Raw genomic sequence first — 21,990 nt, 5'->3', positions numbered from 1 at the left:
GACTCTTCACTTAAGAATTGAAAACTAGTTTGGGATAAGTGGGTTTAACCAATAACAAGCATGAAAAGACGACTTTTGTTTAGTAATTCGTTTTATTTTTGTGATTGAACCTTGCACCAAAATAATTTGCTTTGAGTAAAGCCTATTATGGTAAACTATAAATCACAATATATATGTCTTAAAACACACCCAAAATTATTATGAAATTAATTTGTAGCTGTATTAGATGGGATATATTATCTATAAATATTATTACTAGCCATCTTCTTTCCAAAACGTGTCTTTGTTTCTTAAATTATTTGACTAAATGACGATGTGAGAATGCGGCCGGCCGAGTTGGAGTCTCGTCAAACTTTAGTGAGTAAGTATGTTCAAAGCTATGTATATTCCCTACGTAGATAATCGAGTTCTCCGCTGAATAGTTCGGTCGATATACATATTTTGATATTATATATATTTAAGTATGTACAGTAGTTAGTCATAAAGTTAATATCTATGCATCTTCGCTTTCTGAATTACGCGTGACCGTGCAGAGCGGACGTATTACAGTACATGTGTTCACCCGGGCTGCCCAGGGCCTCCTCAACAATTCGCAGAGGTTCGTTCGTAGACCTGGAGGTGTCCAAGCCAATGCTCATCCCTCTCTGCAGGCTGCCTCCACCGCCTATCTCCATGCTCGGGGTTGGATTCTGCAATTGCAACTGCGAGCTAAAGTTATGATGCAAATCATTGTCGTATATCCCTGTGCTTTGAAGCAGGTCTCCAGAAGTACTCGTCTTAATATAGCCACCCAGGTCATTAATGGGCTCTGCGACAATGAGGCCCGATGTGGACTCAATGCTTGAGGAACAGCTGGGTTCTTTTGCGGCTGGTGGCGGGAATAGGTGGTGATAGCGTTGCCGAATGGAGTCCACGACATCAAACAGGTTTTTGGCGTCCATCGCCAGTACATGGGCAGCCGACAGCATACTCCTTTGATCCGAATCAGAATTAGTTCTCTGGAGTATTGGTTTTGCTAACAGTTATTAGCACTTACCTGCGATATTCGCAGTCCAGAGTTGTGTCGCTATACTGCTGGGCCAATCGCATGGCTGATACCAGTTCATGCATGTCTTTGGAAAGTACTTGATGTGCCATTTGAACTTCCCTAAAATGTAGATAGCTAAATCAATAAATCCTTCTTCTTAAAAGCGAGCACACTTACTTAAGGGCCTGTGCTGGGAAAAGCACGGATATTTTGTCAACCGACGTGAGCAGGTTTCTTAACTTGACGCCCACGTTCTTAACCAGTTCCAAATAGCCTTCGGTATTCGCTTTCTCCACACCTTGTGACAGCACCATTATTGATTTGACCACCAGTGTGGTGGCGCAATATACTTCATCATCCGCACGATTTATAGGTCGACTTGTGACTGCACTGCCAAAGTTTCTGGTATTTGGAGCCACCTGCTCCTCGCCAGATGTCAGCCCAGACAAGTGATCCGCGGATGAGTGGTTTGATTTCTGCGAAACGAGATTTGCGTTCGGTGTCATGGGTCGGGAGCTGGAGTTCGAGCAGTCTGGCAAACTAGAAGGACCGCCTGACATGAAGTCAAGCCTAAACATTTGTGCCTGGTGATCATTAAGCGATCCTTGAGGTATGGAGCAGGATCTTTGCCGCTGAAAAATAGTTGGTTAAAAATTTTCTTTTTGCTTTCAATTTAATGTTACCAACCAGCAATTCTTCTTGAATCAGCCATTCGCTATCGCTGTTGCTATCCTTTTGCTGTTGTCGTAGTTTTTCTCCCAGAACATTGTGCATGCCCTGAAAATTAATAAACTATTAGTTTCACTTCAGAAAAAACTGAATTTAGTTAAACTAAAACCTTAACAAATCAAAAGCTTACTTCAACAGTCTATTAACTAATCAAAAAATCCAAAACAGGGGAAATAAACGAGGGAAAATAAAAATGAAACGCAAACGCTTGGCTGCCAACGTGTCCAAGATTAGGGCCAAACCTGATTTCCCATAGCTTCGGCTTGCAAGGTGGCCATGCAAGCAGCTCCTTCGGAAACGTGAGTTCCGACTGCCATACTCTGTGGCCCCGAAACCATCCACTTTCGCTCTAATTCCCGCTGGTTTCTAGAGCTTTCGTCAAAGTTTTGTGGAGAAATAACTCCACAGGAATCAACTGGTATATTTGGCTGTGCTTGCATGCCCATGCAATTTGTGGATTGTGGTTTGCCAATTTCCACTGGGCCCATATTAAGCATGGGACTAAATTTCGGCTGCTGCTTGGCGGACACACAAGTCTTGAGTCCGGCACCTCCGAAATCGTAGATTTCCTCGGGTAGAGCTTCGCATTCAATGGAGGTTTTCATCTGCTGGCGATAGGCATGGAAGTAAGTGTTTCGCTCCATGCTCCTCGAACGCTCCGCCGTGTTGGTGCAGTGTGGCGGCTTTGTGTTGTAGAAAACCAGATTTTGAGCTGACATCAGTGATTGGTGGCGTTCCAAGCTGCCACCCTTTGAGTGCATGGTCTTTGCCGGTGCTGGTTGGTGTCTCTCCAGGCTGCCATACAGACTATAGCCGGCAACCTTCGACACAATCGGGTTAGAAATGTTTTCGCCCTGCATGTGATCCTCCGTTTGGGGTGGACATACAACGAAGCTACTCTTTGACGGCAAGCTACCAGTAAACATTCCTGCGTGGTGGGGATTTTGGGACTCTAGGGGTGTAGCTAAAGCGGTTAAGGGGTTAGCCATTTGACCGGCTCTATTGTTAGCGGAAACATGTGATTTTAGCCTATCAGAATCTGCGATCGGGTCAAGTTTTAACAAATCTGCTGCCGGTAGCTTAGTAGTCTTAAGTGAAACGTCCGATTTGCTGTCATCTAATCCTACAGCTAAAGTGTTAAATACCGAAGCTGGTGTGGTGTACGCAGCTGGATTGATGCCTCGTTTTTGGTTCTCCATCATCAACTTGGCCAGCACCGCGGGATTTTGTGCAATGATATAAGTCTGAGGTAGCGCCGTTGTTTCAGGCACTAAGCCAGTTAGGTCTAAAAGAAATCACAGCATTAGGGATTTTGAAAAAGGGAGCTAAGTGCCATTTCGTACCAGGATCGTGCATCGTCCTTGAAGGTTTCGATGGCGGAATGTCAATGTCGTCGCTGCCCACCCATGACATGGATGCCACTTTTCGTTGCTCCCGCTTTAGGGTCTCCGATGAATTTATGCTGTCTTCAATAAGAATTTCACTGTGAAGTATACAATATTAATTTGGCATTCATTGGTGCTAGGTGTTTACTTACTGCAGCGTTTCCTTGATCCGCTTGAAGTTGGGTCTTTTAAGTGGTTCATAGGCCCAGCACTGAGACATTAGAGAATAAAGTCTGGGCGGGCAATTGGGAGGTAACGGCAGGCGCTCCCCGTTTTCCAGCTTTAGGATTACATCGCTGTTCTTTACGCCTTGGAACGGCTTTACGCCAAGCATAAGTATTTCCCAAATACAGACACCTTATAAAGTATATGATTAGCACAGAAATGGAAAATTATGTCATTTATTTACCAAACATCCACACATCACTGGCTGTGGTAAATCTTCGGAAGTTGATAGACTCGGGCGACATCCATTTAATGGGGAGGGCAACTAAATCAATCAATTCAATTGATATCAATTTTTTCTATAAGACCAAGAAAGTAAATATAAAGTATATCTTACCTGTGGGGGTTGAGTGATAATAGGATTGATCGGAAACCCAGCGGGATAGACCAAAATCAGCCAGCTGCAAATTAAGAGACAACTTAACACATCATTAACATAAAAAAATGTAAAAAGTTACCTTAACACATGTTGGGGAGCTGACGAGTACGTTACGTGCAGCTATATCTCGGTGTACAAACTTTTTTGATTCCAAATAACTTAGAGCAGTCGATAACTGGTAGCAATACTTCAGTAGGGTACCATGGCTCAACCTTAAGAGAAAGACGAAGATAAATTAAAGTAATAAAAACCCAAGAACCAATTTTGCTTCAGTATCACCTGTCGCTGTTTGTCTTTAAATAGGCCCTCAGTTCACCAAGTTTAGCCAATTCCATTACTATCCAAATGGGCATTACGCTGCAAATGCCAATCAAGCGAATAATGTGGGGATGATCGAACTTCTGCATTATATCTGAAAACACCAATAGATTGTAAGAAATGAATAAAAACAACAAATTTAGGACTTACAAGCTTCGGCAAGAAAGTTTTCGGTTTTTTCAGGATCGTCATTTGCTTTACATGTCTTTATCGCCACTTGAATGACATCTGGTCTTGCATCAGCGTTTCTTTGGTCACTATTGCTATCTTTGCCATTTCCCATGGCGTTCTTTCCCTTGGTCAGTTTCGGGAGAGTATATGTGCCCACATAAACATCCCCAAACTGACCGACACCAATCTTAGCACTCGGGGTAATATGGGCTCTGTCCAGCTCATAATTCCGAACGGTTGGCGTAGAGTAATCGCCTTCGCCCTCCAACAAACCAATCTCCGCGTAGTCATCTGTCAGCATCGGCTTTCCCTGGCTCGAAGTCGATTTATTGGACCCTAGCGTGGCATCATTGGGCAATGCTTTAGCGCTGTCATCGCTCAATGCTGCCGTCTCTCGCTGCCAAATCGTGAACTCTAGGTCTTTGGATAACAGCCTGCAGTAACCGTCAATGAGGTCGGCAATGCTCTCAGCAGTCTAAAAGTATACAAGAATAAATAGCATTACAAAAACTAATTGAGGCAATCCGCAGTGGCAAACTCACATTAATACCATTGCATGTAATAACCAAATCTTCCACGTTATTGGACGCTGATATTTTTATCTGCGTCTTAATCTTCTGGCAATTGCAGTTAAAGTTTTGTAGCTCCGATTCTGTGGTACTTTCGCTAGACTTGGACAGCTTTTCCTTTGGCAAAGTGCAGGTTTTAATTGAAACGACATCTTTAAACTGAGCTACGTTCGTCAAGCTGGCTTGAGGGTGAGTCTGGTAGGAGATTCCTGGAAAAGATAATTCTTACAGGGTAAAATAATATTTTGCATACCACTCAAATAATTACCAATGTGGGGCCCGACGTGTAGTATTCCAGAAATGTTCCATGCCGAGCTCAAGGTTACCGCGAACTGCTCAAAGTTTGTTAAATAAATATTTTTCAAAAGATCGAAGAACCTGTAACAAGAAACGCGACATTAGCTGCACACCTGACTTCAGGCTTTAAAAGTGCTTACCGCGTCAAATACTCAATGTCGTTGTAATTGTACACCTTTTTGTAACCGACTTGGATCAATTTCTTAAGATTCTTTGGCTTTGATGTGACTATCACAGATTGGGGAAGAAAACTTTTAAATCCAATTTCCTTTTCGATGAAGTCAATGTGCTGCTTCTTGTCCGGGGCCTTCACGGTTATGTTCTTGAAATAGTGTCGAATGCCCAGACAGCACAGCTGCACCGCCACTTCAGTGTCGATGGATGTGACATTGGCTTGGATAAAGTCTTCCTTCACCTGGAAATGGTAAGAAACGAGTAACAGCATTTAATCAAGACCATTTTAGCGCAGTACCCACAGTAGAAACCAGTAGAAAGCAGTTACATATAACCATACTTTTAAAGAATAAAAAAAGGTGGTATAAGTGGTGAGATCTCCAATATGAGACTTGCTGCGTTTCGATCGCACGGAAGTCATACCCATAAACTTAAGCAATTTACCTGATTAAAGTAGTAGAAGCATGTGGCCCTGTCTTCGTCGAAGAGCTCCTGAATAGTGTTCGGCACGTAGCGCACCCTGAGCTCCACTCGCCACACTCTGTTGTCGGTGATCCTGCGGCCCTGCTCCAGTAGACCCTCGTTCAACTCGGCCTGGTTGTTGGGGCAGTCGACGTTCGAGCAGCCTGGCGTCAAGATGTGCGTGAGGACCTTCTGCATCGAGGTGCTCCTGGCCAGCCAGATCACCTCCTTGGTGATCATGTTCAGCATGCGGCAGGCATATCGCTGGATGCTCGGCGTCCGTCCATCCGTGCCCAGATCTTCGACAGTTCGCCGGATCACATGGAAAACGGTCTCCTTGACGTTGAACCGAACAGCCTTGAAGCTCTTGTTCGGCATATGCACGTGGATGAGGTACTCCTCGGGGAATACTAAGGATAGAAGTGTCATTTCATCAGTTACACGAAACAATCGGAGGGGACACTGGAAACTCACACTCATTTTTAGTGGGCGGCGGTTGACTGCTGGCTCCCGCGGTGTTCATGGTCCACAGTTACCGCACAGTGGGCGATTCCGGATAAACGCTTCAACCTGAGACACCAGAAACATATGTTACGGATATCGATTGCATGACACAATAGCTAGCTAGCTGGCCGGCCCACCAAGTCCTTCCGGCCAATCTTCACAGGTGGAAGAGCGAAGAGACTTTCCCACCACCCTCTTGTTTTTTCTGTACGAATTTCGGTGCTGCGGAACCACACCTTACTGCCCTGAGCAGCACACACTCTCGCTCCCACTCTCTTCGGACGCCAAAGTTACGGGCCGTCGATCGGCGAGCCACATATATGACCGAATTCTTTAATCTGGTCGGGAAAGCGAGATATTCGTTATTGCCAAACTCTCGGTTTATGGAAATACGGTATGTGGTAGCACGCACACACATGCACCCCCCATATATGCATCTGTTTATACATACAGTCTGCGCCAGATGTGAGGGGTTGGTGGGTTACTAAATGAATAACTGGCAAAACCCTGCGATGCGTGCACTTCAGCCTCGCATTGCCGATTCAAGCTGGGGATTTGCGGTTGCCCACTGGGCTTAATCAGCCAGAAATGGTTATTTTTAAAAATATGATTTGATTACTTATTTCTCCGTGGTAGCCAGTGTGACCGAATCCTCGAGCTGATAATATCCGAGCCTGGGTTGTTCCCAATTTAGGGAAACCACTGCATCTGGCCACATCAGCTGCCTAAGATTTAGAAGGTTTGCACAATTTGTTAAATAATATATGTATGGGCCTCCTTAATTTATTGCTAAAATAATATATTTAGAAATATCTTCACTTTGGGGGCTTTGAAAACCGTTGGTGCCCGGGAACCAGTTCCCCATTCTATCGAAAACCTATCGATAACCTCATTGTTACAGGTCTACCACCACTGGCGTGGTAAAGTAGAATTTTCCTTCCAATTTTCCTGAAAAATATATAATTAAACGAAAAGAAGACGGTACGTATTCATTTTGTTACACCCTCGTAGCCAGAATTCAATGACAACGCCCCAACTCCAGTTCTAAATAGAGAGCTGAGCTTTGTAAACAACTTGGTACTGCTTGGTTGCATTCGCACACGTTTACAGATTTCGTAGTTTGAGATATAGAAGGTGCTTGGAGCATCCGCTCATATTGCAAAATCAATATACTTACACTACTTATAAAAAAGAAGTGTTTGCAACTCAACAAAGTTCTTATGTTCACATTACAAAGCAGCATGTGTGATGCTAGCACTGGAAGCTACACAGTACACTGGTCCCATATGTGTGCAATCGCCTTCCTCCAAAGCAGTCTTGTCTTGGTGTTTTCATAGCCCATTCTATTCTTACTTTTGCAGATCTACTTAGACCAAAATGTCGGACTCGGAAGTCAGTAATATGTCGGACAGCGGCTCCGAAGATGGATCTATTTCCAACAAGTCGCAGCGCAGCGCCAGATCCAAGTCGAGGTCGCGATCCAGGTCCGGTTCGAGGGGATCTCGTTCCGTTTCCAGGTCCAGATCTCGCTCCCAGTCGGGACATTCGAGATCCGGCTCTGAGTCTCCACAAAGACGGGATAATCGCGCCAAGAGCGATGAGTCCGGCGAGGAGGAGGAGGAGCCTCCAGGCGAGGATATTGATTCCGAGGAGTACGACGAGGAGGAGAACGACGATCACCCAAGGAAGAAGAAGAAGAAGGAGCGCTTCGGTGGCTTCATCATTGACGAAGCCGAAGTAGACGATGAGGTAGGCCTTCGTAAAGCTAATAATTCATTTCCTTGCTTTTAAACCTATAATCTCTTCAATTAAAGGTCGATGAAGATGACGAGTGGGAGGAGGGTGCCAATGAGATTGGCATTGTCGGCAACGAGATTGATGAGCTGGGACCCACGGCCAGGGACATCGAAATTCGACGACGAGGCACAAACCTCTGGGAGTAAGCGAATGGAAATATCAAATATCAGCTCCAAGTCTTACCTATTTATTTTAATTTAGCACCCAAAAGGAGGACGAGATCGAAGAGTACCTCCGAAAAAAATACGCTGACGAGTCCATAGCAAAGCGTCACTTTGGAGATGGTGGTGAAGAGATGTCAGACGAGATTACCCAGCAAACCTTGTTGCCAGGCATTAAGTGAGTTTTTCTCTAACTCTATTCTACGAGCAACCATTTAATATCACGTATTCGCAGGGATCCCAATCTGTGGATGGTGAAATGTCGCATAGGAGAGGAGAAGGCCACCGCTCTTCTCTTGATGAGAAAGTTCTTAACCTACCTAAACACAGATGATCCTCTGCAAATCAAATCGATTATTGCACCAGAGGGCGTCAAGGGATACATTTATCTGGAAGCCTACAAGCAGACCCATGTCAAAACCTGTATTGACAACGTGGGTAATCTTCGGATGGGCAAATGGAAGCAAGAAATGGTGCCCATCAAGGAGATGACGGATGTGCTGAAGGTGGTCAAGGAACAGGTTGGCCTTAAGGTCAAGCAATGGGTTCGCCTTAAGCGCGGTCTCTACAAGGATGACATTGCTCAGGTGGACTATGTCGATTTAGCTCAGAACCAAGTGCATCTGAAGTTGCTTCCACGTATAGACTATACACGGATGCGTGGAGCTTTAAGGACTACAGCAACGGTAAGCCGAAACGCTATTATTAAAATAGAATAATAAAAGTTAAATGTTTAAAATCTTCTAGGAGAGTGACGATAGCAAGCGCAAGAAGAAACGTCGCCCGGCAGCTAAACCCTTCGATCCTGAGGCAGTGAGGTACACATATTTCACACATTACATTTGAAACACCAGTTAACCGAGTTTCTTTAGGGCAATTGGAGGCGAAGTCCACTCGGATGGTGACTTTCTACTGTTCGAGGGAAACCGGTACTCGCGAAAGGGATTCCTGTATAAGAACTTTACGATGTCGGCCATTCTTTCAGACGGAGTTAAGCCCACGCTTGCCGAGCTAGAACGCTTTGAAGAATCTCCCGAGGGTGAGTTAAGGGCGGTATTTCCTCTCTGCAACAGTATTAACTTGTGTATTTCCATAATTAGAGGTCAACTTGGAAATTATGGGCACCGTCAAGGACGATCCCACCTCGGCTCACTCATTCTCAATGGGCGACAATGTTGAGGTGTGCGTGGGAGATTTGGAGAACTTACAAGCCAAGATTGTAGCTATCGACGGCACTATGATTACTGTCATGCCCAAACATCAAGATCTTAAGGTATGTTTTGCTAAATACGAAACCGAGCAAGGAAACTAATAAATAATTTTTGCAGGATCCATTGATTTTCAAAGCCAGTGAGTTGCGCAAGTACTTCAAGACAGGAGATCATGCCAGGGTGTTGGCCGGTCGCTATGAAGGCGAAACTGGTCTCATCATTCGCGTAGAGCCTTCCAGAGTAGTGCTCGTCTCTGATCTGACCAATCACGAGTTGGAGGTGCTGCCAAGGGACTTGCAACTGTGCTCAGATGTGGCCACAGGTGTCGACTGTCTCGGACAGTTCCAATGGGGAGATTTGGTGCAACTCGAGTAAGTTCATTCATTTGCTTTCGTGAGAATAATACCTTAATTGGATTGGTACATTTACAGTTCCCAGAATGTTGGAGTCATCGTACGACTGGAGCGGGAAAACTTCCATGTTTTGGGCATGAATGGCAAATGTATCGAGTGCAAGCCAACCGCTTTGCATAAGCGTAGGGAGAACCGCAATACGGTGGCCCTGGATGCGGATCAGAATCAGATTCGCCGACGTGATATTGTGAAGGTGATGGAAGGACCCCATGCTGTAAGTTTTTCGAATATCCACCGATTTGTGGCATTTCTTTAACTGACTCCTTTTCAGGGACGTTCCGGCGAGATAAAGCACTTGTACCGCAGTCTGGCCTTTCTCCATTGCCGCATGTACACCGAGAACGGTGGAATATTTGTGTGCAAGACACGTCACTTGCAGTTGGCTGGAGGCAGCAAGACCAACGTTAATAATGCTGGCACACTGGGTGGCTTGGGATTTATGTCGCCGCGCATTCAGTCGCCCATGCATCCATCCGGTGGTCGTGGAGCTCGAGGTGGAGCGCGTGGTGGACGAGGCGGCTTCCGAGTGACCCGTGACCGTGAAATTTTGGGGAAAACCATCAAAATTAGTGGCGGACCTTACAAGGGAGCAGTGGGTATTGTCAAGGACGCAACTGAGAGCACGGCTCGCGTGGAGTTGCATACCTCGTGTCAGACTATTTCGGTGGACCGAAATCATATTGCCATTGTGGGAGTTACCGGAAAGGAGGGCAGTGTTTCCACATACGGACGCACTCCAGCTCGTACTCCCGGTTACGGAGCGCAGACGCCGAGCTATACCGCTGCCGGATCGAAAACGCCGCTGGTGGGAAGCCAAACGCCCAACTGGGATACGGACACTCGTACTCCTTATGGCACAATGACACCATCGCACGATGGCAGCATGACGCCTCGACATGGAGCTTGGGATCCCACAGCGAACACAACACCGGCGAGGAACAACGATTTCGATTATTCCCTTGAGGAACCCAGTCCAAGCCCTGGTTACAATCCAAGTAAATACCTTTCTTTTACCTTATTTTGTACATCCTTTAATCTGTTTCCATCTTCTAGGTACTCCTGGCTACCAGATGACTTCCCAGTTTGCCCCTCAAACGCCTGGCACTCTGTACGGATCGGACAGGAGCTACAGCCCCTTCAATCCGAGTCCCAGCCCTGCTCCGTCGCCCTATCCCGTTGGCTACATGAACACCCCTTCCCCATCGACCTATTCGCCGAATACTCCGGGTGGCATACCACAGTCACCGTATAATCCCCAGACACCTGGAGCAAGTTTGGACTCATCGATGGGCGACTGGTGTACTACGGACATTGAGGTTCGGATTCATACACACGAAGACACCGATCTCGTGGGGCAAACGGGCATCATTCGCACCGTTTCCAACGGTGTGTGCTCTGTATTCTTGCGACAAGAGGACCGCAGTGTGTCCATCGTCAGCGAGCACTTGGCACCAGTGCCACCCAACAGTGGTGATGAATTCAAGGTCATCTACGGCGAGGAGCGCGAGTCCGTGGGCGTAGTGCTGTCCAAGCAAGAGGGAGACGTGCTCGTCTGCAAAATAAATGACGAGGTTAAGATGATACCCGTAAACCACCTCTGCAAGATGAAGTCCATTGACTAAGCTCCGAAAGAACTTGCAGGTACCCACTTCAAAATTGAGAAATGCTTCAATGAAATTTACATTATTACTAAAATTAAAAATTTCAAATAAAATATTATGGACGTATATTCAGGGTTTGGTATCTTTAAAATTGGCATATCTATAGAATTTTCAGAATATAAAGTAGTTTCGATTAAGTTAGGCTCTGATATCGACTTCCGTTGCTGTGTTTTTTCGATTGTTAAATAAAACTTACTAGTAATACCCGACGTGGTATTTAAAAAATAAAATACCCATGTTACTTTTTATATAATGACACCCATAATGACTGCAAATAAGATAGGTTTTGAAAGATGTTTTAAAAAAAGCAGCTTCGCAAATCATTCTGGTTTTTCTGAACGGAAAACAAAATGCGTATATAAGATGGTCCAGCTGATCCCGTGAACTTGACGCTGCCGATCGCTGCTATACCACAGAAATCGCGCAGCGCTGAAAAGGCAGCGTTTCTAAGTGGATGCAACCTCAAATTATATGGGTACTTTACGACTTTTTAAGATTTCAATCCCAATCCCACAAGTTATAGTTTTAAGATTACAAACTTCTACGGAAAGACAAAAATACATGAGTACACTCTTTGGGAGGAGAATGACTTCCTGTTACATACTTTCCAACGAATTTGGTATACCCTTTCAGTACACGAGTAGCGGGTATAAAAATTGTTTATAAGCAAAAAGCCGCCAGGCACGGTCTCAAGAACAAAGCTTTCCAGAAAGCACACAGATAACGCCATTCGGCTCTCATTTGTTGCCAAACCTTGTGTAATTACTCAAAAGCTATCTGACCAAGTTTCACTGATCTTTGCTTACCTAAGGAATCATTATACTGAGCGATCTTGGCGATGTTGCGTCTCACAGCTAAGCAGGCCATGAGAGCCAGCTCCCAGCTGGCAGCCACCAGAAACCCGGAGTCATCCTCGTACGTGCAGCAGATCGAGGCGGAATGGGAAACCGCAAAGCCCTTCAGGGAAATTCCGGGACCGACACGGTGGCAATTATTTCGCGGCTTCCAGAAGGGCGGGCAGTACCATCAACTGGAACTGAATGAAGTGATGCGCCTGCATAAGCAACAGTTTGGGGACATATGCTTGATTCCGGGACTTTTTGGTATGCCGTCTACCGTGGTGTTGTTCAATGCGGAAAACTTCGAGAGGGTTTATCGCACCGAAGGTCAGTGGCCCATCAGGTGCGGCTCCGAACCCGTCCTCCATTATCGTGATAACAGAAAGGATGAGTTCTTCAAGGACTGCGTCGGATTATTCAGCAAGTGAGTACAAAAATATGAGGTTAACCCACTCCGAAATCGTTTATATCAGACTTACTTACATAAAAAGTCCACTTTGCGAAATAAAATCGGCAAGTGCGGCACGAAGGCCACCTTATCTCTTAAAGCACTTCAAATTTTGTGTATTGTAAACATTGTTTTTCAGTAAAGTTACTAACAAATTAATTATTGAAATTAAATAAATATTAAAGCCTTTAAAATAATGTTAAAAATATTTTTTTTTCATATTTTAGTGGTGCCGATTGGGGAAAACAGAGAAGCGCAGTCAATCCCGTTCTCATGCAGCATCGCAACGTGGCTGTCTACCTGAAACCGATGCAGCGGGTCAACCGTCAGTTTGTCGATCACATCCGGAAAATTCGCAATCCGGAAAGCAAGGAAATGCCCGGCGACTTTTTGAACAGCGTGAAACAGCTGACCTTCGAATCGGTGGCGACGGTGGCCCTTAACAAGGAATTGGGACTCCTCCGCGGAACCAATCAGCCTCCCGAGGCAGGGAAACTGTTCAAGAATATAGAAATCCTTATGGATTCGTTCTTTGTGCTGGGCATGAGACCCTCGGTTTACAAGTATATTTCCACGCCCACTTATAAGAAGTTCAGTCAGGCCATGGATGAACTATTCGACACCTGTTCGATGTACGTGAATGAAGCCATAGAAAGGATTGAGAAGGAAGCGGACCGAGACAACTCTAAGGATTATAAAAGTGTTTTGGAACAGTTGTTGCAAGTCGATAAGAAATTCGCCACTGTTATGGCCATGGACTTGCTGATAGGAGGAGTGGATACAACCAGTACGGCCGTAGTCGGACTATTGCTAAACCTGGCCAAGGATCCGGAGAAGCAGCAGAAGCTCAGGGAGGAGGTCTTAAGCAAATTACCTTCCCCGGATAGAGATTTCACTTTGGAGGACATGAAATCTCTCCCTTACCTAAGGGCGTTCATCAAGGAATCGATGCGTGTGTACCCAGTCACCTTCGCCAATGCCCGATCTGCTGGAGCAGATGTAGTACTTAATGGTTACCGAATCCCAAAGGGAACACATCTAATGATGACCAACAGCTTGCTACTGGACGATGAGCGCATATATCCCCGGGCCAAACAATTTATTCCGGAACGCTGGTTACGCCGGAATGACGTGGAACAGGGCAGTTCGGGTGTCCTGATGCACAAGAACACTAGTTCCTTCATATACATACCCTTTGGTTTTGGACCCCGCTTGTGTGTGGGCAAGAGGATCGTGGATCTCGAACTCGAACTAACGTTGTCCAACTTGGTGCGAAATTTCCGGATAGAATTTAAGCAGCCCAACGAAAACCCGTTTAGATGCACATTTAACTTTGTGCCTAATATTCCCCTTAACTTTAAGTTCACTGACTTAAAATATTAACATTTATAGATATGACACCTTTGGTTATTTCTTTAAAAGTTCTCAACATAAAGCATATGAAACAGTTTTGCCGAATTTAAATGTTGGACGAAGCCTAATTCTTTAAAGTTATAAAAATTTACAGAATCGCAATTTACTATCTCATGATTCATATACTTGGTCCCAAGGTGCCAAGCACACTCCAAATAAGAACTTCCATGTTTTATTTTTCCATGCAAGTCTGTCATTGCTATCAGCTTTATCTGAAATATATTCGTATTTCTTTTGTCTTACTATAAACAATTTGTGATTTTAACTTTAAATTTAAGTATTTAAATAAAAGATGTATTGATTGTTATTAAAAATTTAGTTTAAGAAAAAAAAAAATTCTCAAATGAAAATAACAAGCTCTCCGAGCGCCTGAACTCAGGACATTCAAATGATTGTTCAAAATCTGCTTATTTCTGTTTTTTTACTTTATAAAAAAGGGACAAACCCATCACCTCTTCGGCGCATTTTTAGAACTAAATGAGCTTAAGCACTTTTTATCAGCAAACACGGCGCCCTCTCAGCACTATTTTATTATAGCGGCTCTGCTGGCGTCGCAGTAGACTGCGTGATGATTTTGTGCTAGTGATTGTGGAACTACAGCTGGGTTACAGAGTTGTTCACAAAGAATACGTATTTTTGGTGGCTGTGCAGTAGACTCCTTCATGAATACGTTCATAATGCCTTTTGAGTCAGTCACTATAAACACTTTCTGTACAGCTATGTGCCTATTTTGTACTGTGGTTTTATCTTTTTTTGAGAATTATATTACCCCTTTATTTGACTATATGTAGCTTTTTTGGCGTAAGATTTCAAACAAGTGAGAACGACTATCAGATATCTGTTACTCAACTAGAGGCAGTGCAAGGGAGATGCAGATATGCATACAGAAAATAGGATGATTGCGAGATTGCCCATTTGCTATGCGATTTGAACAATTTTTGGCATGAAGCTAAGTATTGACAATCAGAACAAAGCCGCCTTTACACTTTTAGAAAGTATTGTGCGCTAGTCAGGGCCTTTGGGGGGTTAGAGTGGGTGTGGCTCTCTACCTATTCTTTTCAACGAACCTAGGTACAACCTTTTATTTAAAGAGTAACTCGTAGCTAGAAATGTACAATTTTCTTCACTTCCGGATCTGATCAAAACTAGTTTTTGTATATTCGGGTTATCAGCAAAATTTACGTTTTTTATTGATACGAATCGGCGTGGTTTGCTGGTCAGAGCGAAACACCTGTTTTCTTTTTTAACACCTGCGTAGCGGCTCCGTATCAATGGTCTGATAAACTGCTCTTTTGAATCGGTGGTCATCGCTCGGACACCGGCTATATAAGGTCCTCGGTTCCTCATCGATTTCATTCACAGTTATCATCCGGTGGCGCTTATACACATTAGCACATTTTCTATTCAACCGATCGATCAAAGAAGCTGCTCCGAAAAAAATGATGAAGATCGTTATAACTTTAGCTTTAGTTCTAGCCACAGTCAATTGTACCAAAGTTCAACAGTGTAAGTAGCTTAATTTTCTCTTATTCGGTCTCTTGGATACCTTAATGTTTGAACTTGGTCTTTCGAATAAAGTGTTTTTACACGACAGAAAGATACTGAATTTGTGCTAAGAATCTATTGTTATTTGTGATTTTCTATCAGGCAAAGGCCTGCCGGTTCCACTGGATGTGAGGATTAAGGATTGCGATGAACCGCCTTGTGTTGTGTATAGAGGGTCCATTGCTGTGATGGAGGTGCACTTTCTGGGCAGTAAGTTGAGCAGTCTGTCTCCATTTATGTCTACGCATACTTACCTCGATCCCCCACAGATAATAATAATATCAACAGCATCACGGCCACGACGACGGCTAAAGTGCTGGGCATGAATCAGCCGTATGATCTGCCCGACGAGGTTTCAGATGTGTGTCGCAACCTTATGTACGGCGCCATCTGTCCCATCGATAAGGATGAGGATGTCACCTACCAGTTCAACTTCTACGTGGAGACTTGGTTCCCGGAAATCACAGCGGATGTCACTGTCAAACTTAACGATGCCCAGAACGAACCGATCACTTGCTTTGTCGTGAGCTGCAAGATCCGGAAGGGAGCAACTGCATCGCAACGGGACGAGTACCTATTGGACTGGACGAACCCTGGGGCCATTTAATCCGGCGATGTACGCCACTCCACCGATGTGGTCCGACTGATTGTTCCCACTTATCAATAAACTCAAAACGATTACAAAGATAACCGACTTTATTTACATTGACGACGTCACGGATGCCACTTCTAGGCGCCCTACAAACATTAGTTTTGGATTTTTCCCTCTGACGCCTGCGTAATATAAGAGTCAGAGGAGCTATCTCTTGATAAGGTCACATATGAAAAGTCCAGACAGCTTACTAACTTACTCAAAGCCGTCAATAAAATCGACTGACTTGGAATAGACAACTCAGTAACTAATATCTTTCTTTGTTATAATAATATGAATACATATATAAGTACTCATGTGCATAGGTATTTGGTATTCTTAGATGATTGAATTTGGAATTGACAAGTTTTAATGACAGAACAAATATCTTATTATGACTATTTGTTTTAAAATCCAAAACTGTTGACCCTCGTGCTTCAAGGAAGCCCTAGGCCTTTTGACCAATATAAACAGTTTTATTAAACGGCCATGGCCTTGGTGGATAGTACTTTTGCTCTATAGTTGGCTCACCGCCTGATGGGAGAGGAAAACTTTTGAGTTAAAGCCTGAGGCGACAAGTGGCGCCACTTCGGAGGGCTCGCGTCCACGGGTCTCCGGCAAGTAGCGCTTCGTAAGGCCGAAGAGCAGCAAGCAGGTTACTGAGAATGGCAGGAAGACCAAGGCTCCGAAGGCGTTCTGCAACGTGGGAAAGGCCATGCCAATGATAAAGTTGCAGATCCAGTACACTACGCTGCCCAGCGACATGGCAGCTGGGCGGGGGGCAAGTTCGAACAGTTCTGACGAGGGTCAAAAAACAAACGACGTCGGTTAGCGATCGATTTCAAGAAAGTGAGGCAACGCACCTGCTCCGATAAAGAAGGGCATGGGGCCCAGTCCGAACTGAAAGAAGAATATGTACAGGAAAATGCAGCCAATGCAGCCCATGGCAAACCAGCTGAAGCTCTCCTGAAAGATTGAGGAACACTGTAAAACTCTGTCCTGAAGAATAGTATTATTACTTACAATAAAGTAGAGCATCATGGCGAACAAGAATAGAAAGACTGTGCAGAAAAATGTGGAGAAAAGCATCAGGGGTCGTCGGTTCACCCGTTCCAGCAGAATGGGGCCCAGCATGGAGGTGGCCAAATTGAGGGAGCCTGCCCCCAGGTTGGCCCACTGCGACGCCTGGATGGACAGACCCGCCTTGCGGAAGATCGAGACGGAGTAGTAGAAGATCTGCAGAGACAAGCGGGATCAAGCGGCGGTAGGCTATGAACTGTGGCACTCTCAATACGTACTGCATTGATGCCCGACAACTGTTGGCCACCAAGGAAGGCGCAGACGATGATCAGTGGCAGACGGTACTGAGGATCGCGCAGCACTTGCACCAGTCCAAGGGCTTCGACCTTTGAGGCGGCCTCCAGCTCCATTTCGTCGATCTCCGCCTGCAGGGCGGCACTATCAGCTGGGTAGCCCCTCAGCTGCTGCAGCTGGCGACGTGCCTCATCCTTGCGCCCCCCGACGACGTACATCCACTTGGGGCTCTCGGGATACCACCTGAAGGGGGCGTAGCACGCCGCCACGAGAACGCCGTAAAAGGACAGGCCTATGTGCCAGTTGTCGGGACCTCCAAACACGGAGCGCAGGCTGCAGACCTGGGACACCACTACACCCAGGGTCAAGCCCATGGGGCAGAGGGGTGACAGGGTACTGCGCTGGGACAGAGACGAAATCTCGCTGTGCCACATGGGCATGAAGGCAGTTATGAGACCGCCGGCCAGTCCAGCCAGCAGCCGTCCCAGCAGCAGAAGCTCCACGGAGTTCAGGGGTCGAGACGCGTAGAAGAATACGGCTGCCGTGGCCAGGAGAATTCCACAGATGTTGAAGCAACCGCGTCGACCGAACCTGTTGGCCATAGTGGCGCCCACCACCGATCCGATGGCGCCTCCCACGAGGAATATCGACACAAGGGCTGACCACAGGAGCTCTAGCCCCGAATCGCCCAAACTGAGATTGTATCGGGCAATCAGCGTCTCATTGCACCAGGAGCGCATAATCTGGGGGAATCAGATGGGATTCTAGAGATCCGCCAGTGCGGAGTCGAAGATATTCACCTCAGCGGGGCTGTTCATGACACCCGTGCAGTATCCCACTGGAACCGCCGCTCCCAGCGATGATCCGACAGCCGCCCACTTGAGGGACCAGGTCCACTGGGGCACCTCACTCTGGAAACGGTCACTGATGGGACTTTTCCCAGGATGTTAGATATCCTTAGCCTTACCTGCTTCGTGTTGCGTGCCATTAGTGGTGCCTCCGAGAAATTCAATGACCGTTCCTGAAGCAAATCCGCGGCTTTTGGATTCTCCATCGCTCGTCTCGTGGGTAAAACGTTCTTATGGGGCTGCTTTTGTGGCTGGAGTGGTGCTTACACAGTAGGTTATTGCAGACTGTATATCATTCACATCAACGACAGAACTTTTTCCACTGAGATTAAGGAACGCGTTTATCAAACGCAGAGTAGCAGATACCACAGTCAACCTCCCAGATCTTTAGAGGTGCTGCGCGGGCCTTATCTTAATCTTGAGTCGTTAAGGCAGGCATCCACTGTCGATTTAAAGAGCTCATTCGAAAGGAAACCATTTTGAAATGTATGTCAAAAAGGGCGAAATAAACTAGAGGCGTTGGAAGCGAATTCTCTCTGTGTACCACAGAAGCCGTAATACATCTGTTTACTTTTCATTTCCGCAAGCTAGATAAGTTGAAGACGCGCTACACGTGCAATACACGCAGCTCAGATAGCCGTGACTGTGACTATGAAGACTGGCAAGGTCGCCGCAGCTTCGCCTGTCCAGATCAAGATTGAAATTTTCGAATAGAAAATTGGCCTTATCTGCGATTCTTAAACTTAACCTGAGTCATTCCACATTACATTCTTCCAAGAACCTCTTCGATTACCCCTCAAATTCCCCCTAAAAATCAGACAAATTTTAACTAATCCTTTTTTGAAAAAAATCATAAAAAGAATTGAACAAGTTTCTGCTGCGGTAAAACCAAAATTGGTCATTACTTATATGTAAATTGCTCAGGTGAAAAAATCAGGCAGGTGAAAAAAAAAATAATACAATATTTGGAAAGCTTCATTCAAAGCATTTTAAGCCTAGTTTATCGAATGCATGGGACATGGCGTTGTTCTTCATTCTCGATTCTTTCTGTTTCGGTTTCTTTTTCAGGTTCTCGTTCTGTCGTTCTGCGCAGTTCTTCTAGAATTGGCTCTTTTCTCTTGTTTCGCCTTTCTATCTGTTCTTTTCTCTTCAATAGTTTTCTTTGCTGATCTTCTTTCGGTAGAATTCTTCATCTTTTTCCCCAATTCTTCGCTCTTCTGCTTCTTCTTCCCCTTGCTTTTGAAATATGTCAGCGATCCCCCTGAGCTTATAGTACGTGGGGTGGGGCCACTTGCCTTCAGATCCTCTCGGAAGATTAAAACTAAGAAGTTGTACCAGACGGCAATATTAAACCATTCGAACTGTATATAGAGCCACAAGTATAGGCCAACTGGAAAGTGTTTTGATGAGTGGTACAGAACTGGAGGAACACTTGTGGGTCGCAGGGTTCACCCACTGCGTAGTTAATGGCTGGTCCCTCGCAGGATAGGTTCTTGGCGATTAATGTTTGATCTGCAGCCGAATGGTTCGTTATTATAAATTCTTCTATATTATAATTCATTATAAATTATTCTCCAATATAGATATAGGCCCATGGCGACTATAAACAATACGGCGACAATTAAGAGCACAGGGGTACAGATGGAAACTGAGGAAGTGCCGAGTCACAACACCGAACGACACCTACCAAAGTATGCATGGGAGACATGACATGCGCATGAGAACGATATAGATCCCCGATACTAACAGGACATCTACGCAAACGAGCAGTACGATAGGAATGGAGTGTTTAAGATCCCGGAAAACAAGAAATCGAAATCGATCAAACCCTTGGTCCGGAAAGTCTGCCTCATTGGGAGACACTTCGTCTTGGAGTTCTCCGGAGTTCTTGAAGCCTCTTTACTTGTAGTGGACACGTGCCTTGCCAATTCCTCTGCATAGTTTTCTTGAGGTCGGATCGAAGAGTAGTGGCGTTTTTGGGCAGCAATTAAACTTCCGTGCCTTTCAACTTTTCCAACAGAGTTTGGTTACTACATTAACTCTCCAAAAAACGGACAAAGCATCGATTTAAAAATTAATCGCTTTTGCCGTATGCTTTCTCTATGTCCGATTTCTTTAGAATTTGCGCCTCCTCCGTAGTGTAGATAAGCCGACTGTGCAGATCCTCGAAGCTTAGTTTGTCCTTCAATTTGCCCCAGTCGAACGCCTTGTTGGGGCAGCACATCAAACACACCTGTTGAAATAGTGCGATTAATATTATAATAATAACTTTTGTAGGTTTTGTCCTTTCAATACAACATAAAAGGAAGCTGGCTGTGGCAAGTCGACGTTGAAATTAAAGAAACCGAGCACACACTGCTATGACAATTATGAGATATAGTCGTCTAATAATGAAAGAATTTAATTTGAAATTCCAAAATAGTAGAAATAAAGTGAACCAGAGTAGGAGAGGACATTGCTATCCGATCAGGCTACATCCGACCTTATACTGCCTACAATAGACATAAGTCTTTTGGTAACGTTTCAATTCAATAGCTATAAAACGGAAAGACGGACATGGAAGATAGTCTGCTGAGGCCGATCTTGAATTTGCGCTTACATATGTATGTACTTCATAGGGTCGGTAGCGACTCCTTTAGCGCGTAGTAAAAATCTAAGTGAAATCTTAATCTACCAAAAAACTAAATTTAAACAAGGGAGAACGCTATAGTCAAGTGCCCCGATTATGAGATATCCGTAAGGGGGGAAAAGGAAATGGAGATACATAAGCAGCAATGCCATATTGTAAAGCGCCACCTACCGGCTATTTCGGCATAAGTTAAGTGGCCGGCAGACAGATTGTGCTTAAACCGTTTTTGGGCCTTAGAGTGCGCGTGGCAAAATTTAGGACAATCGATAGCTATGGATGATACAAATACATTTCAGTTAAAATTTTTTCTTTAACTTAAAAACTGTGACGCATAGTTTTCGAGATCTCAGCGTTCATACGACAGACGGACAATAATGGAAACTAAGACGTGTAATGAGCAATCAGGGGAACATATTGTGTTAAGAAAAGACCGTGACTTTTTATCCCGTCTTCGTATTCTTTAATACATAGTTTCAAGCAGAGAAATCAGATTTCCAAGAAATTTAATATTTCATTCAAACATTTGCTTTATAGTTCTTATTATTATTATATTTTTACTGAATTAAACTTGTAAAATCAGTACGAATTCTGATATGCTGTACTCTCTTTCGATAATAAATGGTTAAGAAGCATAAAACAACCTGAAATTCGTATTTTTTAGTTCAACAATGCTGATAAAAGGGTTTGCCAAAACAATTAAATGACAATGAGAAGAATCGACTGATTTAGGAATAATTTTAGAGTATAAAGGCTTGATTTATTTGTATTTATACCCTATACTTGTACAGTAAAAGGGTTACTAGTTTCGTCGGAAAGTATGTACAAGCAGAAGGAAGCGTT

General features: G+C 44.7%; 5 protein-coding genes across 7 annotated transcripts; 3 read left to right on the top strand and 2 right to left on the bottom strand.

Moving 5' to 3' along the window:
• Window positions 1-276: 276 nt before the first annotated feature.
• Window positions 277-6,903, bottom strand: LOC108026732 (focal adhesion kinase 1). Of its 3 annotated transcripts, none has more exons than XM_044091675.2 (18): window positions 6,860-6,903; window positions 6,211-6,306; window positions 5,719-6,146; window positions 5,241-5,515; window positions 5,072-5,181; window positions 4,777-5,012; window positions 4,214-4,709; window positions 4,025-4,157; window positions 3,825-3,957; window positions 3,704-3,767; window positions 3,551-3,631; window positions 3,294-3,498; window positions 3,100-3,239; window positions 1,999-3,041; window positions 1,715-1,804; window positions 1,205-1,659; window positions 1,037-1,147; window positions 277-972 (listed from the first exon to the last, which is right to left on the bottom strand). In XM_044091675.2, the coding sequence occupies exons 2-18, from the start codon at window positions 6,257-6,259 to the stop codon at window positions 516-518; spliced, it is 4,506 nt and encodes a 1,501-aa protein (XP_043947610.1). In that variant the 5' UTR covers window positions 6,260-6,306; window positions 6,860-6,903; the 3' UTR covers window positions 277-515. The 3 variants fall into 3 exon arrangements, with proteins under 3 accessions (XP_043947610.1, XP_043947611.1, XP_016953334.1); XM_044091676.2 differs by lacking the exon at window positions 6,860-6,903 and adding an exon at window positions 6,779-6,834; XM_017097845.3 differs by lacking the exon at window positions 6,860-6,903 and having other exon boundaries at window positions 2,902-3,041; window positions 6,211-6,635.
• Window positions 6,904-7,117: 214 nt separating this feature from the next.
• Window positions 7,118-11,551, top strand: LOC108026854 (transcription elongation factor SPT5). The gene is made up of 12 exons (XM_017098033.3): window positions 7,118-7,221; window positions 7,602-7,989; window positions 8,055-8,179; window positions 8,239-8,376; window positions 8,434-8,884; window positions 8,946-9,016; window positions 9,071-9,237; window positions 9,299-9,471; window positions 9,527-9,780; window positions 9,841-10,036; window positions 10,094-10,817; window positions 10,876-11,551. Exons 2-12 carry the CDS (start codon window positions 7,618-7,620, stop codon window positions 11,442-11,444), a joined length of 3,240 nt encoding a protein of 1,079 aa, XP_016953522.1. The 5' UTR covers window positions 7,118-7,221; window positions 7,602-7,617; the 3' UTR covers window positions 11,445-11,551.
• Window positions 11,552-12,295: 744 nt separating this feature from the next.
• On the top strand, window positions 12,296-14,572 carry LOC108026532 (probable cytochrome P450 12c1, mitochondrial). Its single transcript, XM_017097480.3, has 2 exons — window positions 12,296-12,746; window positions 12,998-14,572. The coding sequence occupies exons 1-2, from the start codon at window positions 12,322-12,324 to the stop codon at window positions 14,151-14,153; spliced, it is 1,581 nt and encodes a 526-aa protein (XP_016952969.1). The 5' UTR covers window positions 12,296-12,321; the 3' UTR covers window positions 14,154-14,572.
• Window positions 14,573-15,533: 961 nt separating this feature from the next.
• LOC108026922 (uncharacterized) lies at window positions 15,534-17,325 on the top strand. The gene is made up of 3 exons (XM_017098133.3): window positions 15,534-15,689; window positions 15,831-15,938; window positions 15,998-17,325. Exons 1-3 carry the CDS (start codon window positions 15,623-15,625, stop codon window positions 16,333-16,335), a joined length of 513 nt encoding a protein of 170 aa, XP_016953622.1. The 5' UTR covers window positions 15,534-15,622; the 3' UTR covers window positions 16,336-17,325.
• On the bottom strand, window positions 16,407-18,781 carry LOC108026921 (solute carrier family 2, facilitated glucose transporter member 1). Its single transcript, XM_017098132.3, has 6 exons — window positions 18,641-18,781; window positions 18,474-18,584; window positions 17,658-18,416; window positions 17,383-17,595; window positions 17,223-17,325; window positions 16,407-17,156 (listed from the first exon to the last, which is right to left on the bottom strand). Exons 1-6 carry the CDS (start codon window positions 18,725-18,727, stop codon window positions 16,876-16,878), a joined length of 1,554 nt encoding a protein of 517 aa, XP_016953621.1. The 5' UTR covers window positions 18,728-18,781; the 3' UTR covers window positions 16,407-16,875.
• Window positions 18,782-21,990: the final 3,209 nt, after the last annotated feature.

Source organism: Drosophila biarmipes, chromosome 2R (assembly GCF_025231255.1).
Source record: "Drosophila biarmipes strain raj3 chromosome 2R, RU_DBia_V1.1, whole genome shotgun sequence".
NCBI lineage: Eukaryota > Metazoa > Arthropoda > Insecta > Diptera > Drosophilidae > Drosophila > Drosophila biarmipes.
Note: the sequence above shows the minus strand (reverse complement) of the source record. Positions and strands in the feature narration are given on the sequence as shown.

Coding starts and splice junctions, on each gene's coding strand:
- LOC108026922 (XM_017098133.3), top strand. CDS start 15,623: ATGATGAAGATCGTTATAACTTTAGCTTTAGTTCTAGCCACAGTCAAT. Junction 15,690..15,830: donor TTGTACCAAAGTTCAACAGT/GTAAGTAGCTTA, acceptor ATTTTCTATCAG/GCAAAGGCCTGCCGGTTCCA. Junction 15,939..15,997: donor GGAGGTGCACTTTCTGGGCA/GTAAGTTGAGCA, acceptor GATCCCCCACAG/ATAATAATAATATCAACAGC.
- LOC108026921 (XM_017098132.3), bottom strand. CDS start 18,727: ATGGAGAATCCAAAAGCCGCGGATTTGCTTCAGGAACGGTCATTGAAT. Junction 18,585..18,640: donor TGGCACGCAACACGAAGCAG/GTAAGGCTAAGG, acceptor GACCGTTTCCAG/AGTGAGGTGCCCCAGTGGAC. Junction 17,326..17,382: donor CCATGATGCTCTACTTTATT/GTAAGTAATAAT, acceptor TCAATCTTTCAG/GAGAGCTTCAGCTGGTTTGC.
- LOC108026532 (XM_017097480.3), top strand. CDS start 12,322: ATGTTGCGTCTCACAGCTAAGCAGGCCATGAGAGCCAGCTCCCAGCTG. Junction 12,747..12,997: donor TGCGTCGGATTATTCAGCAA/GTGAGTACAAAA, acceptor TTCATATTTTAG/TGGTGCCGATTGGGGAAAAC.
- LOC108026732 (XM_044091675.2), bottom strand. CDS start 6,259: ATGAACACCGCGGGAGCCAGCAGTCAACCGCCGCCCACTAAAAATGAG. Junction 3,768..3,824: donor GCTCCCCAACATGTGTTAAG/GTAACTTTTTAC, acceptor CTTAATTTGCAG/CTGGCTGATTTTGGTCTATC. Junction 3,042..3,099: donor AAGGACGATGCACGATCCTG/GTACGAAATGGC, acceptor GATTTCTTTTAG/ACCTAACTGGCTTAGTGCCT.
- LOC108026854 (XM_017098033.3), top strand. CDS start 7,618: ATGTCGGACTCGGAAGTCAGTAATATGTCGGACAGCGGCTCCGAAGAT. Junction 8,885..8,945: donor CTTTAAGGACTACAGCAACG/GTAAGCCGAAAC, acceptor AAAATCTTCTAG/GAGAGTGACGATAGCAAGCG. Junction 10,037..10,093: donor TGATGGAAGGACCCCATGCT/GTAAGTTTTTCG, acceptor ACTCCTTTTCAG/GGACGTTCCGGCGAGATAAA.